Raw genomic sequence first — 14,831 nt, 5'->3', positions numbered from 1 at the left:
GCTATTGATTCTTCAGAATATCACTCTCCCAAAAGAATTGTATTCAGGGAAGAATATTTTTTTAAGCCCTTTTTTATTTGTTTCTTCTGTGTTAGGCTACCAGTCTACTGGCAGTGTCCAGCTCAATGTGAACACAGGGGTGGAGTATGAAGGATATCAGATGAGTTACCATCGTTTGTATCAAACCACCACATAGCCTGATGAAACTTTCTACTGCCTGGCCAAAACCACAACACTGTATGATAATGTTAGTGTAAACCTAAAAAATACTGAGATGATTTGCAGGCTACTAGTAGTTCACCTTATCTTGGTAGAAACCTATCATGCTCAGAAGCTGGAAATACAGAGATGCAAGATACAATGCTCCTACCGTCTAATTCATGCAGAGGTTTTCAGAAGTGTTCTTGTCAGTCTCCCAAGATGCTTTTTACCTCCTCCAAACTGCAATTTTCTGACAAATATTTTTAGCCTGTATTTCTTACCCTAGTTTCGATTTTGAAAGATTCTACACATGCATAATGAATATAAAAACTGTAATTTTGCAATAGTATGTATAATCTCAATACATGAAAGTAGTTTTCCTCTCCATTCTACAGATCCAATGTGACTGTGTTCAATTAAATTTATGTAATTTTCTTTTTTTTTTCCCATTCTTGAGTTATTTTTGTAGAACCTGTGCTATTATAATATATATATTTGCACTCAGGCGATGAGACCAAGCACTGATTTGAAGTAGATGAATGGAGAAATTTAGAGATGTGTAATTGCTGCAGGAAAGGAGAGAAAGGAAAATGTATTCAAATACTCACTTTGATGAATCTATGAAGTATATTACAAGAGCACCAATACTAAGAGCGAAGACTAAGACAACCTACAAAAGAAAAGAAAAGAGTAATTATTTAGCAACATTAACAATTTATTCTTTTACATATAAAAAAAAGAAAACAAAAATAAATAATAAGCTAGTTTAATTTCAGCTCTAATTTTCTTTAGAAAATTACTCCTACTTGAACTGCAAACATTATATATTATCATAGAATGCTTTCTTGCATTGAAAAAGAGACAAACAATCTGGCTTTATCAGATCTATCCTTCAGGATTGCTCATTGGTGCATAAAGTAAGAGTGAAAACAGATTAGACTGAACTTCCATTCACATGGCTGTGAAACCCACAGGAAAACTCTAAGACTGCACTCCTGTCCAGTGAGACCACAGGGTTAAAAGTGAACTTTTAAAACAATACTTGATGCAGCACATCCTGACAGTTATGGCTTTTGTTAACAGTCTTAATTGTTAAAGCCACAGAGCACTGGAATAAAAAGCTCTTGATTCAATACAGGCTTCAGACCTCTTTATGAAGCTGCTATATCATGAACAAGCCTGACTGATGATAACAATGCAAGGAGGGGACACACAATGCTTTCATTCTAAGCAGACCTTCTGAGACATTCCTCTGCTCTCAGCTATCACTCAATGCTATAAAGGCAGCATCTGAAGCAATAATTATGTAATAACTATTACATAACCAAACTCTGAAGCTCTGCATGGCCAATACCAAACATGTACATACCTTCCAATAAAATTAGCTCATTAATGTATTAATATTACATAATTACTACTACTTGTTAAAATAACTATTCAACTGAAAGCCTAAATTATTTTTCCTTCATTTCATATCTTGCTGACCATAACATTTTTTACTTTGTGAATGTCTGAAAAGGTTATTTCGTTCAAGTACAAGTATCTCCTGTCTTATCTGATGCATTATCACCTGAACCAGTGAGATCTGTCTGTCAAGTTCAAGAATCGAAGCCTGAAAGTAATTGAAGTACAATTTTTGCTACCTAAGACTAATACAATGTTAATATCTAGAGTTTAAATCTTCTTTCATTGTTGCAAGGTGAAATAAGCTATTAAATTCATATCAACTGGTAGGAGTCTCACCATCACAAGAAATTATAGTGCTGAACAGAACTTGTGGATTGTTATCTACACATACCCCAAATTATGATTAGCAGTGATCCCAAGGCCCCCTTTTTTTTTTTTCCTCTGAATTAAGATACTGGGAATCAAATTATCATGCACACTGTGCCCTACCTGTTGGAATATTCCAAGCTACACACAATCATGCTTTGGATCTGAATCAAATCTACTTCATTATTTATTATCAATCCATTTCAAGAAAAGTCTTAGTTTTTTAAAACACAGAATTTAAAAAGGTGCTAAGTGTTCTGAGAACACAGAACTTACTTTTTTGGCAAAAGTTTTGATTTTGCCCGAACCAGTTTTAAACAGAGATATTCACTTTTAAATAATTTAAAGTCAAGCATTAGTGATAATGTTTTATTCTGCATTCTGTGGAATCATTTCTACACTAACAGCACCCCAAAACCACTATTAAATATAAGTATCTCTTAAAAAACAAACAAAAAGCCAATAAAATACCAAAACAAACAATCTACTAATAACAAAAGAAAATAGGAAAATAATAATCCCCAAAAAGCCGAAGTACAAAAGAGATTTACCCTATGGCAGGAGTTTTGGGTTGTAGAATGCTGAAATGGCCATTTAATGCTGAAAATGAAATTTGAAAAACTAAACTTGTAATCCATTTGGATAAATACTCTTCTCATTCTTTCACGTTTCACAAAGTACACAAGGACTTTGTAAAACTTAAAGGACTTTTATTTTCCTTTTCACATAGCAGGTCTCGAGTCACAACATTCAGTCATTGCCTCCTACCCAAAGGATTCTTGTAGAGCAAACCCAGCATAACACTGGGTTAACAATCCCTCATTAATCATCACTGTCCTGCTTAAATGTTACTGAGATTCTGGGTGAGACCTTCCAAAACACTTAAGGCTTTTCAGTGTTCTGTGACAGTTCATGTAACTGCCACTAAAATGCAAATCTCTGTATTTTGCAAGCAGCCCTAGATTCCCATGCCTCGCCAAACAGTGAGATATGTATGTATGCAAGACTTCAACATTGCCCTTCTGTAATATGTATACCTCATTTTAAATCAAGGCTTATTTTCTATTGCCTTGAAACCTGTGCCTAACATGATTCATAATGTCTCACAGAATCTCAGAAAGGGTATCAAAAGAGAATGGAATCTTAAACTCCATTTCTTTTCCCTGCTAGCAGAGAAACACGTTTTTCCTTTGCTAAGTGATGGAGAAATTGAGCTGACCTTGAAACCATCAAGTGTGTTGAAAAAGCAGACCTTGAACCAGTCAGGTTAAAGTTATACTAAAATATAAAAAAGAAAGGAATAGATTTGAACAAACCCCAAACTCTTGTATGCTATATGATAAAGTCTCAGATGCAAGTTTTTTGCTGTATTCCCATCTAAATAAACTGGAGTGCAACCTGGTCATTCAGACAGACCCAGGACAACAATTACTGAGTTTGTTCTAGCCTTCCCTAGATTACCAGGGGAGATAATGTCTATTTTAGAGACCTTACTATGCTTGAGGGGTGTCACAAACATAGTCCCACACCCCAAATTCACAGCAACTAGAATCTGAGGGAGAGAAAAACACTTATGTATGTGAATTGCTGCCTTTCTCATTAAGTCATGGCAAGAAGCCTGCTTGCTCTGCTCACTATTTCAATGCATTTGCCAAAACATTGCAATTGCTACACATCTATTATAACCCCTCTGTACAGAAGAAAATAATTCTTTAATTTATAATAGCTTTCTGTTTGTTTAAGATGTAGAAATGTGAACTCGTATGCTAACAGCTATACTGACTAAGCACTTACTAATAAATTAAAAATAAACACCTATCTTATTAAAGGAAATATGGAGAAATACATAGAATATTTGCTACATATCCCTAAATCTTTCATAAAAAATGGGAATAGAGAAAATCCAACCCCAGATTTCAACAGAAGTGTAGAATGACTTTTTGAGGCAAGAGTCAGAGAAACTGCAGATAAAATTCATCTAAGGAAAATAAAAAATGTTTCGACTAATTCCAAGATGTTTTAGAAGAGCTTTGACTGCAGTCAAAATTCAGGCATCCATAATAAACACAAAAAGAAAAAAGAGAAAGAAAAAAAGGGGAGTTTTGATTATGGTGTAACAGCATAATACTATTGCAGGCAAGCACCAACTCTGAGAAACACTGTCTCAACTAAGCTCACCTTCCAGGCCACAGCCTATGTAACAAAGGGATAATCCAAGTGGTGGCACTGTTCCCCCTACAGCTCCTTAAGTGCATTTTGAATTAAAAAAGGGAAAACGAAAAGGCTGGTCACATTAGACAGGAGGGCTACAGGAAATAATGAAGAGCCATGTTCAGACTCTAGAGCAGGGACTTCAGTCTCTCATACCCCATAACACTTGAATGTTCCGTGAAAGTTGAAACAGAGCTCTTTGAAGTTTCAAAAGCAAATTCTTGCTTATATAAGATTAAATTATCCAAACATAATTAATATAAAAAAGCATAGAACTCAAGAGGCAAAGCAGAAAATCAAAATGGAATAATCGTCTCTTTTTCTTTTCCTCCAAAATTAAATATTAAATATTAAAATAGGAAGCATGCAGTGAAAAGAGAAAAAAACTTTCAGAAATCTCTAACTCCTAAGACCTCAGGGCATCAAAGACTTCTTGTTTTTTTCTGACAACACTCTTTTCTGTACTATTCTTCAAAAATGTTTTTTTCAAATTCTTATTCTATGGTTAAATCATTCAACCCAAAGGCTACTGCAATGCTTAAAATATACTAGGTTGTTTGTTATTAATATTTTTTGAAATTCACTTAGTTTTCATTTCTACATTCACAGAGTAAATTCTGTTAATAACCTACTCAGTTTTATCAACTATGATTTAAAATAAAATTCCATTCATTTTTATATTCATAATTAGTTAAGGAGAATGCAAATTATTTCCTATATGCATAAAGCTAAAACTTAAATGATCCATTAAACTTTTCTTACACAAATGTTTTAACAAAAAGTGTTAGAAGTGTTTTTGTTAGAAGTGTTTAACAAGACTTCTGTTACACAAAAGTTTGCTCGACTAAGATGACAATAGCTTCATGTTTTGATCCAACTTGGATGAAAATTTTCATACCTGAAATTAAAAGGTACAATAAAGGTAAAAGGTTTGGTAAACCCCAAACGTCCTTTAACCATCAAATAAGAAATGAATTGTAGTTGTTTTATAGACAGAATTTACTTGTCCAGATTTGATAGGCATGAAAACCTCAAAAAGCTAAGGACACACCTGCTTCAAGTTACATTTCAGAAGTTAGGAATTGCTTCTAGCTTGGCAATCCCAGCATGAAGTTACAGACTCTAGATGTACCCACATCTGTGCAATTATTGCAATTTAACAAAAGTAAGACCTTCCTGACCATAGAAGATGCAGAATGTCTTACCTAAAGATGCTGTCCCACTAACTGACACCCTATATGCAAAGAACAAAATTTGGAAATCATTCCATATAGGCAAAGCCATAAGTGGTAAGAAATGCACAGCAGCTGACACAAAAAAATGAGCAATTTATGTACCTTAAATTAATATAACGACAAATTAAGTTCTATTATTATAAAACAATATAGATGCTTGCTCTAAGAAAAAAAAAAAAATCAGTGTTCTACCATTTTGTACTGTATTGCTTACTGTTTTTATTTCTGTTACCTTTGAACATGAACCAGTGAACCAAAGCAGCTGCTTGATGTCAAACTATAGAATCCAACAGTCACCTTCAGAACTTAGTGATTTGTACAGTCAAATAAAATGTATTCAGATTTTTACAGAAATTGGTAGTAAGTTTCTGTTTAGAGGCCATTTTTCCCAGTACACCCTGCCAGGTAACCAGGAGTAAAGCAGAAGAGAATTTCTTAAGTCCATCAACGGGACCTAGGACTGTGCTCTAGATGAAGTTGTACACTGACTTTTCTCTGGGCTTGAACACATTGCCTTGCCTACAGTCCTTCAGCCTTTTCTTTACCTGGGCCCTCCTGGGCCAACATAAAATGCCCAAGGCAAAAGCACAAAATATCCACCATCAACTCTATGGGGTCATGAACTCCCAAGGGGTCCTAGAACGCAATTCTACCTCGCCCAGGTATGTTAGATCATATTTCTTATTATGATGAAATGTTCTCTTAATATTTTCTAGAACAACTGCATTTAACATTGTTCTTCTCTTTAAAGAAAACTGTCTAAGCATGCACCAGTTGTGAGCCACCTTGCAAGAGTAAACCACGAAACACAAGCAATTGACAGCTGAAGCGAACAGAAGAAAGAAGTGACAAAATCATGAAAAGACTAAACAAGATTCCATCTTGCTCCCACCAGCAATAAATACTAAATTAAAAGCTCAAAGAAACTGGGAAAATTTGTCATTTACCTTTTAGTTGAAAATGCAAGGAAACAGATTTTGCTATTAATATATTCCCTGTATAAGAGTCATGCTGGTCAGAACATAATATTATGACCAGGCAGCAGTGATATATGCGTTGATGCTCATACAAATACAGGAAAAGTGCAAATTCTACAGCCAGCACCTGCTTTTGATTACAGTGTACATGCTAATCTTAATTAGCGACTAATCTTAAGGGTTCTGTCTGCTGGGCAGTGTCCTAGCTATTAAATCTGTCTCGGTGACTTAATGATCCTACCACTTTACATGCAGAAAAGGCAGGTGGTGAAGGAAAAATAACAAAAATAATAATATAATATTAATTTCTACTATTTTTTCCAACCTTTGTATGTCAGCTAGGATTTAACATCCAATTCTAGAAGCAACTAAAGCACCTTCAAGACAGATGATGAGCAACTTCCAGGGAAGTCAGAAAAGGTTCAAGATCACACAACTCTGAAGAGACTTTACTAATTCTTAGCTTTGAGCTTGAAGGAATTAAAGTACTAAATCCAAACTTTGCAATTTTTATAGCCATATTAAAAATGTCTCAGAAACCCAGACTTGAAAATGTTTACATGCAAGTCACTTCCGTTCAGTTGCATTTTCTGATTTTTTGTTTACTGTTATTAAACAAAAAGGAGTTAACTAAGAAGATAATTAGCTATTACATTTTATGGTAACTAATTTAGTCATCAGCACATGATAAAAACAGTACTGTAAACTTTGGCAGCTTTCTGATATTTTTTTGCTATATAATTTTTTCCCTTCAGCAAAGGTCATATAGACTTACATTTTCCAAGAGAAGTCCGAGTTTATCCAAAAAAGGAGGTGAAGAGGAGTGAGGAATGACTCTCTGATAAACCAGTGAGCATTCAATTCTCAGTGAACTTCTGGCAGAAAATTCATAGCATGGATTTAATCTTAAAAGCAAAGGCAGCCAGGTAGGCCAGCGTGAGCTCTTATTGATGACCACGAGTAATCAGAAGACTTGGTTATTGTCCCTAGTCCTACCATTCTTGTGGTGTGTGACTTAAGCATATTATTGACCTCTTCAGGCTCCCAAATTCTCCCTCTTGCTTTCCTTTGGCAGGAATACTCCACGTCAACTCATCAGGGCAACCACTCTTCACTGCAGGTGTTTGCAGGGGAATTCTGACTGAGCTGAGAGTTCTCCTGAAACCACAGCAACCACCAAGAGCCCAAGCAGGACATGGCAACAGTGGCAGCAAGCACTGCCTCTGACAGCAAAGGGGTTTTGTGCACTAAAGGCTTTTGTTTAAGTAGAAAGGTGTCAATAACTCAAGATAAATTTTTACCAATTTTTTTGGAACTATATTTTTGGTACCACTAAGTTACTACCCAGTATAACAAGGTTTTAATTCACTACTGAAACTAAAATTCTGTATTTATGGTAAATATATCTTTAAGAATATAGTTATTATGTAATGCATCTCTTTTTACAGACTTGAATAACATTGATAAGGAATATAGAAACAACATTTCTGGGAGAGAAAACAGATACAGCAGACAGAAGAGTTATCAAAAAAAAAAAAAAAGAAAAAAATTAGCCCCATATTTAGTTCCCAAATATTGAATTTATGCATTAAAGTAATAATTTGGGTACAAGTAAAAGCCATGGTGAAGGCCTGAATCACTCACTATGAGCTTGCCTAACTACTCATGACTGTAGTAAGTAACTGATGTAATAGGTCACTGGGAATAGAATATGGAACATCTCTGAATGAAACCACACTAAGGAGAATTAACAAATTCAGTCTGCCTGCCATAAACTATGTTTTTTTCTCTCCCCAATAAAAGGTTCAGCCTTCTTTCATAGATTTGAACAGACTGCCTCTCATTGAACAGACTGCTTATTATAAGGAATGCTGTGAAATCAAAATTAAGGAATGATATAGATTAGACAGAAGACTCAGAAACATGAACAATCAAACCAGAAAGTAAAACAAAAACAAAAAAAAAACTACCTTTATTTACTTTTCCACACACATTTCCAATCTCACTTCAGGAAATATTTTTAAAAAGTAAGTATTTTTGCTGTGATCTGTTCTGTACATGCTGCAATATATGTTAATATTTCAGCTTTGTTATGCTTTTTTTACACAGATTGGGAGATTTTTCCCTCAACTTTCAAATGACACATTGACAATAAAATGAAAATTTCTGTTTAGTCCATAAAAGTGAAAATACTGAGATTTTCTAATTAGTGAAAAAAATACAAGACAAAAAATCCCATCTGTTAATGGTGCTCCGTAGCTTGAAGTTAATTATGTTTTCTGGGAGAGTGCCTGGCAATATGACCAATTAAAATACATGCAACTTTTCCAATTCAGTATCATCAGTCAAAAAAATAGCAGCACTTTCTATTAAAATGTGCCATTTTCTAGAGCTAAGTGGATGGCATTACATGTCTGCTCTGCTGGTGACCATCACCCACCAGCTACTGCCGATGTCAAGGTTCTCCTTCCCAAGCTCCTTGCTGTGCCACTGCAGATGAGGGCTGCTAATAAATAAGCCCACTGGAATGTTGTTTTAGAGAAAGCAGTGATGCACTGGCAATCAGATCCTGCACAAATGAAATCCAACCAGCTCGGTTGCAAAATTGCCCAAAGGCCAAAGAAGCCAGGCCCAGGGCAGGGTCCCTGTGGCACGCAGTGCAGAGCAGCAGAGCAGCACTCGTGCTGCTGGATGATCAGTCACAGCCCCAGCCCATTGCTCAGCCTGAAAAAGCCTCTGGGTGTTGTGTCAGACCTTTAAATACAACACAAGGTCATTCATTTTTTCTTTGCTTCTATGTCACTATGCTTCAGTTGTGACAAAAGGGGGTTTATCTCCACATGAAGAATTGGAACCAGGTAACTTCAGCTGGAACACTGGTCTAACAATACTTTGGCCTACCTCTGGCTAAACAAAGTGATCAAGGTGAGATGAAGCAAGCAGAGACTCCTGCACTTTTTTGGTACAGTGTCTACGCAAAAAAAATCTCCACCTGTTAATGGAATATCTTGGAAAACACAAAAGTGCATTAATTCTTGGAAAGAATAAAAGCTGAGATATTACCCCAAAATCATAATCAAATTCTTCATAATTAATTTATAAAATGATCTAACTACATGATGGTGCAATATCTGGGAAAGTAATCAACTGAAATCAAATAAATATATTTACCAGTAAAATGTAATGTAGTCATTTGCCAACCCACCCCTGTATCTGGAATGGTGCAATACAGAACTGAAAAAAATCAATAAATTGTTAAAAAAAAAAAAAAAAAGGACTGGAAAACACTGTCTTCTTGAATTAAGCAATTGTCTATTTCTTAATTAGTGTTTGTTTAAAAATAAAAAAATAAACAATATTAGAAGAAAAACCACAAAACCAAACAAAAACACAAAAACTAATTTCACAGTTCTTGTCCTTACTTCAATATACCATACTCCTCATCAGTTACCATTCCATTTGGTAACTGACAACAAAATAGGAGAATATCCAAGAAACTGTCACAGAAAACATATGACAGAAAACAAAGAATAAAAATACCAGAAAATAATAATACAGTAGGGTAAACAAAATGCTGTGTCTTTAAAAGGCTAAAATCAGAAGGATTTCTGAAGTAAAGGGTTTGAGGCAAGGAAACCACCCAAATGAGTTCTCAAGAAAAAATGCAGCTGAAAATGTGGACTTTCTGAGAATTTAAGCCTCTTCCTCCAATTCACAGTGCTTTTGTACAATATTACACATATTAACAGTACTGGTAAAGGGAGCTCAAGCTTTACTGCCATGTCTTAAGAAATTACTAAAAGGAAGTACATTTCTTTGTGAATGAATCACTTTAAGGACTACATTTAATGAAATTATTTACCTTATACATTCAAATTAATACTAGAATTGTATGGCAGACAAAAGGAATCCTCAGATTCCTCAGTTATTTTGACATTAGTCTGACATGCAACCTACACAACAGACAGTCATGCCAATAAATGTTTAAAGAAGAAGCAGAGACAGAGGTTACTCCCCCTTGCTAAGGTTTTATAATGGAATAAATCGGTAAATTTTCAGATTCTGTGTTACTCAGATTTCCTGCTATTTTTCCTAAATTTTCAAATAGCAGAACTCCACAAACACAGAAATAAATACCTGCCATTTGAACTGTTTAGGTTCTTAGTCACAAGAACTCATAAATACAGCCAAGGTAGATACAGCTGTGGACATATTTGAAAAGTTGGAAGCTCTTGGCTTCAGTAAAGCCTAGTAAAATTTCATTCAAAAAAAGACTGAATCAAGAATGCTCAAATCATTCAGCACACAACAGAGCATTTGAATGCATGTCAAAGAACGTGCTTTAAAACATTATGAAAACAAGACACAGAAGGGAAAAGACTCACTGTTAAATGCATCTGTTAAATGCAAACCGAGTTTGCTGCTGCAGTACTAACATCACAGCTCTCATCTTCCATGTACCATTACCTAATGCAGGTTTATTCTTAAATCTTTAGTAATGTAATATAAGAAATATAATTTAGCCCTTCTATTTCCAGACCAGAGTATAACAATTTCTAATACTTGCAAATACAGTAGTCAACTTCTTCTGTAAGTCTAGAAAAATCCATAACTGTTTCATAGACTTCTAAAGAGAGATAGCCATCAACATCACTTTTTTAATAGGGACCACTAAACTTATGGACATTTGCATGAGGATTTTCAGGAGCTCCGTGCTCCTCAAGTCATGTCTGCTCAGTAATTTAGCATAACTTAATGTCAACTACATCAGAAGCTTTCTGTGACAATTAAGAAATATCAAACACAGGACCATCCATCAGTGAGAAAAATGAACAAAAGAAGCTACATAGGAAGGGGCGAAACTTGGCAATAGAACTAAAGAGCACAGTATTTTTGAAAGTCACCTTTTTAAGCATCTTTCTCCTCCTTTTTCTCTGCCATTGTTTGTCCTTCAGTCATTTTGCCAAAATTGATAGCTTTGACTGATAGCCACAGGAAAATCTCTCTCATACCAATCTGCTTTGAAGATGGAAAAATTGACTTTTTTATCACTATGAATAAATCTCAACCTTATAATCATCCAGCTATACATGAGAATTCATGAATACAAAAAAGCTGCCTTTAATTGGTGTACAAAAGAAAATGATAGAGAGCAAGTCTGAGCATTGTAAATTGTAGCACTCACTAAATTTTAATCATTTCAGTCATTTAGTCTTAAGCCAACTGATAGTTCTAAACAAAGGCATAAACCTCAATAGTTTTACGGAGGCTGTATCAAAATATAATTCTTATCAGACCTCTCAATTTCCCACAGCAACAAAAATATAGACAATATGAGCTCTTTCGGTTTTAGACTAATTTGAACTGAAAAGCCTGACAATTAATTATTTGACACAGTCATTGATCATGAGATGTGAGTTCTCCACATAATTAGAAAATAAAATTTAGCAATTTTATTGGAGCAGCTAAACCTAAAATAGGCTGTTCAGGGTTGTGGTGATCCCGGTTTATGGGTAAGCATTCACTCACAGTAAGAGAACCATTTTCAGTGGGCTTTGGAAATACATGGAACAAATGTTTATAAAAGAGGTTTCTGCAACTTGAAAAAGCATGAACACACGTTTTCCTTTTATCTTAGGTAAAATCTGCATAAGCATAATTATATGCCACTATAGGCCAAATCTTGATTCACAGTTTGGTGCAAGACTGCACTGATATGCAGACCTTGATATTTCAGAGGAAGCCTTTGATGCCATCAGTTATAGGCACCGATGACTTCCATACTGTAATTGTCAAGGTGATGGCATGTTGTGAATATTGTTAATCTGGAATTATAATTCAACATTATGTACCAAATGATAGGGAATGCATGAGGTATTAAATTAAATCAGTGACTTGCAACTATCACTAAACACCATGCAGAAAACAATGCAGCAAGCAAATGTAAAAGCTATTTTTACACAACAAACCTTTTATTGCAGTGAATATTTTTTCTCAGTGGTAGGATGGAAAGACCAGCTTCTCTGTTAGGATGCAAAGACTGATTTATTCAGCCAACCTGCTCCCTGCAGAGGAGCTTTCCTGTTTTTCTATGTAGTTATAATTCTAAAACTGAAAGCTTTATTGTGAGTGTTTTTCTACGTGGTTTGAAGATAAAAAAATATAATCACATGGCCAAAGGCTTGAAGAATCAACTTCAAATGTAACTCCCTCTAACAGACTTGGATAGTACCCTCACTTTAAAAAAAAATACAGCAGTGACCACTAAATATGGCACTGAAACCAACAGTTACCTCAGCAGACCTTTTCTCTTGCTAGAGACAATATTGTCAGGTCCTTTAACTTTCACCCTCTGGTGTCATGGCTTTTGTTGTTCTTTTTATATAACACGAAGAGTTTAATTTAAAAAAGAAGAAACAACTTTCTCAAAATCCCTCTTTCCTCTGGGTCCACAGTCTTTGCATCTTTATCTGGCTTTCCTAGCCTTTCAGACAGACACCATCCTGAGGGCAGTGACCTATGAAATTGCCTGCCTTCCACCTGCTTTACAGGTTCCCTTATAAAGGTCTGAGAGTGAAAGGCCACTGAGTTTCATTATGGTGTGGTCTTATTCACAGGCATTGAAGAGGGTGGAGGAACATCCAACTTCAGCTTATGTTCTGTATCATAAGTGTCAGCTAGCATGTAATTTTTCCCCTTTTCTGCATGCTTGCTTCAGCCTAGCTACAGGATCTTTCTAAGGCACTCCTGAAAACCACCGAAAAACACAACTGGAAAAACTACCAGGTAATCACATACCTGTCATGGTGAAAGAGATTTATAAGAGATATTACTACAATTCCATGTCTTCATGTTAATATGCAGTTTTAGTTCACATTTTAACAATATTACAGAATGGGAAGAAGTTGAAAGTACATAATTGGTTTGAAGTTTGTTTGGCTTTAAGTATTGCAAGAAAAAAATTATATTTTGTATGAACAATAAAAAAAAAATCCAGAAGCAAACCTTGTGAAAGACAAAGTAGTTTTCTCTGAATAACTACTGCAGAACCTGGCTGAGATTCTGGTAAGGTAAATTATGCCCTTGAAGTATAAACCTTTTTCTTTTTTCTTTTAATATGCTTTCCTTTCCTGCCTCCTGAAATTCTATTTACTATTGATCTCCTACAGAGATTTAGTCCTATGTCACTTAATTCAAAAAACATTATATTTTAAAACATGTCACCTTTCTAGAATTTATTCTGAAACAGAAAGTTTGAAAACCCCATGTCAATGAAATTGCCTTTTTAACACGTCTTTGTCTGTAACAAAAGTTTAAGTCTTTAGCCTGGCACAAGAAGTTTCTCTCTCCCAGCTGCAGGCCCAGCTGCCTTCCTCCACTGTGCTACAACCAACAACCCCACTTCCCTGATGCTCAGCCTCCCCTAAAGACACTGGCCTTGTCTAGTAAAGGAAAAGCTGGCAGGTAAAAGAGAAAGACCATCAGGGTGAGCAAGAGGTCTGTTTTGGTTCTCTATCAAACCAAAATCTCAACTCCTAGGTTTTGCCAATGACTTCCCCCCTCCTCCAAACCAGTTCACTGCACTTACAGTCCCATGCACAGGACCAAAAAATGAGATAAAACAAGAAAATAATTAAAAGTAGTCCAATGATACTTTAAAAAATGGTAATAAGATTTGAAAAGTGTTTATATAAAATCTGCAAATGAGAAATACTTATACTGTGGTGATGACACTGCACAAGAATGCACATTACCAAGTCCAAATACTAACAAATCATTTGTTTTCTCAACAGCTTGGCTGATGTGCTTCCTTTCTGACTCTCAGGCAGAGCAGGAAGACAGAGCTTTCAGCATTCCTAATTTCAAACACGAAGTTAAAATTCCTTTTGCTGATTGCCTAAAACCTCAGAATGCCTCTCTGATCAATCTTAGGACAAAGACCTCTGTAAAAGCGTGCCAAGGCAGACTGCTGACTCAGAAAGGAAGTCCATGCATGGATTCATTAACAAGGCTGCCAGCAGCACTGATGCATTCCTTGCAGATACTTGCTGAAGCAGTTTCTCAATCCATAGTTTGGTTTCTTATCATGGTTACAGGTGTATCAGACACCAGGAAGACCAAGCATGCACCATATATGCTTACAGAACTGAAGTTAAAGCTGCAGCTGTCTCAACTCTAAGAACTAGAGTAGGATGCCACTAGTAACAAGAGCATGCTGCAGGGCTATTCCATGACATAAAACATGGCCAGGAGGAAAGGCTGCTGTGGATGAGCAGAGACTTTGCTAGAACAGGTGACAGAGAGTTTGCACATACACTCTGCCACAGACAGTAGAGGTATAAGCTTCACAGTAACCAAACTGTTTCATTTTTGTACCAGTTCTTGTGTGAATTAGAAGTAAATGACCGCTGTAGTGAATAAATAGAGCACCTGT

General features: G+C 35.6%; 1 protein-coding gene across 16 annotated transcripts in view; it reads right to left on the bottom strand.

The window, feature by feature from the left end:
- KCNMA1 (potassium calcium-activated channel subfamily M alpha 1) overlaps positions 1-14,831 on the bottom strand; it is a 439,294-nt gene that overhangs the window by 239,342 nt on the left and 185,121 nt on the right. For all 16 annotated transcript variants that reach the window (XM_058840858.1, XM_058840857.1, XM_058840866.1 and 13 more), the window contains one exon: positions 810-871. In XM_058840858.1, coding sequence (XP_058696841.1) covers positions 810-871 — 62 coding nt within the window. The remainder of the gene's footprint in view (positions 1-809; positions 872-14,831) is intronic.

The sequence above is a fragment of the Poecile atricapillus genome, chromosome 6 (genome assembly GCF_030490865.1).
Source record: "Poecile atricapillus isolate bPoeAtr1 chromosome 6, bPoeAtr1.hap1, whole genome shotgun sequence".
NCBI classification, from domain to species: Eukaryota; Metazoa; Chordata; class Aves; order Passeriformes; family Paridae; genus Poecile; species Poecile atricapillus.
This window is presented reverse-complemented; position numbering and strand designations above follow the sequence as displayed.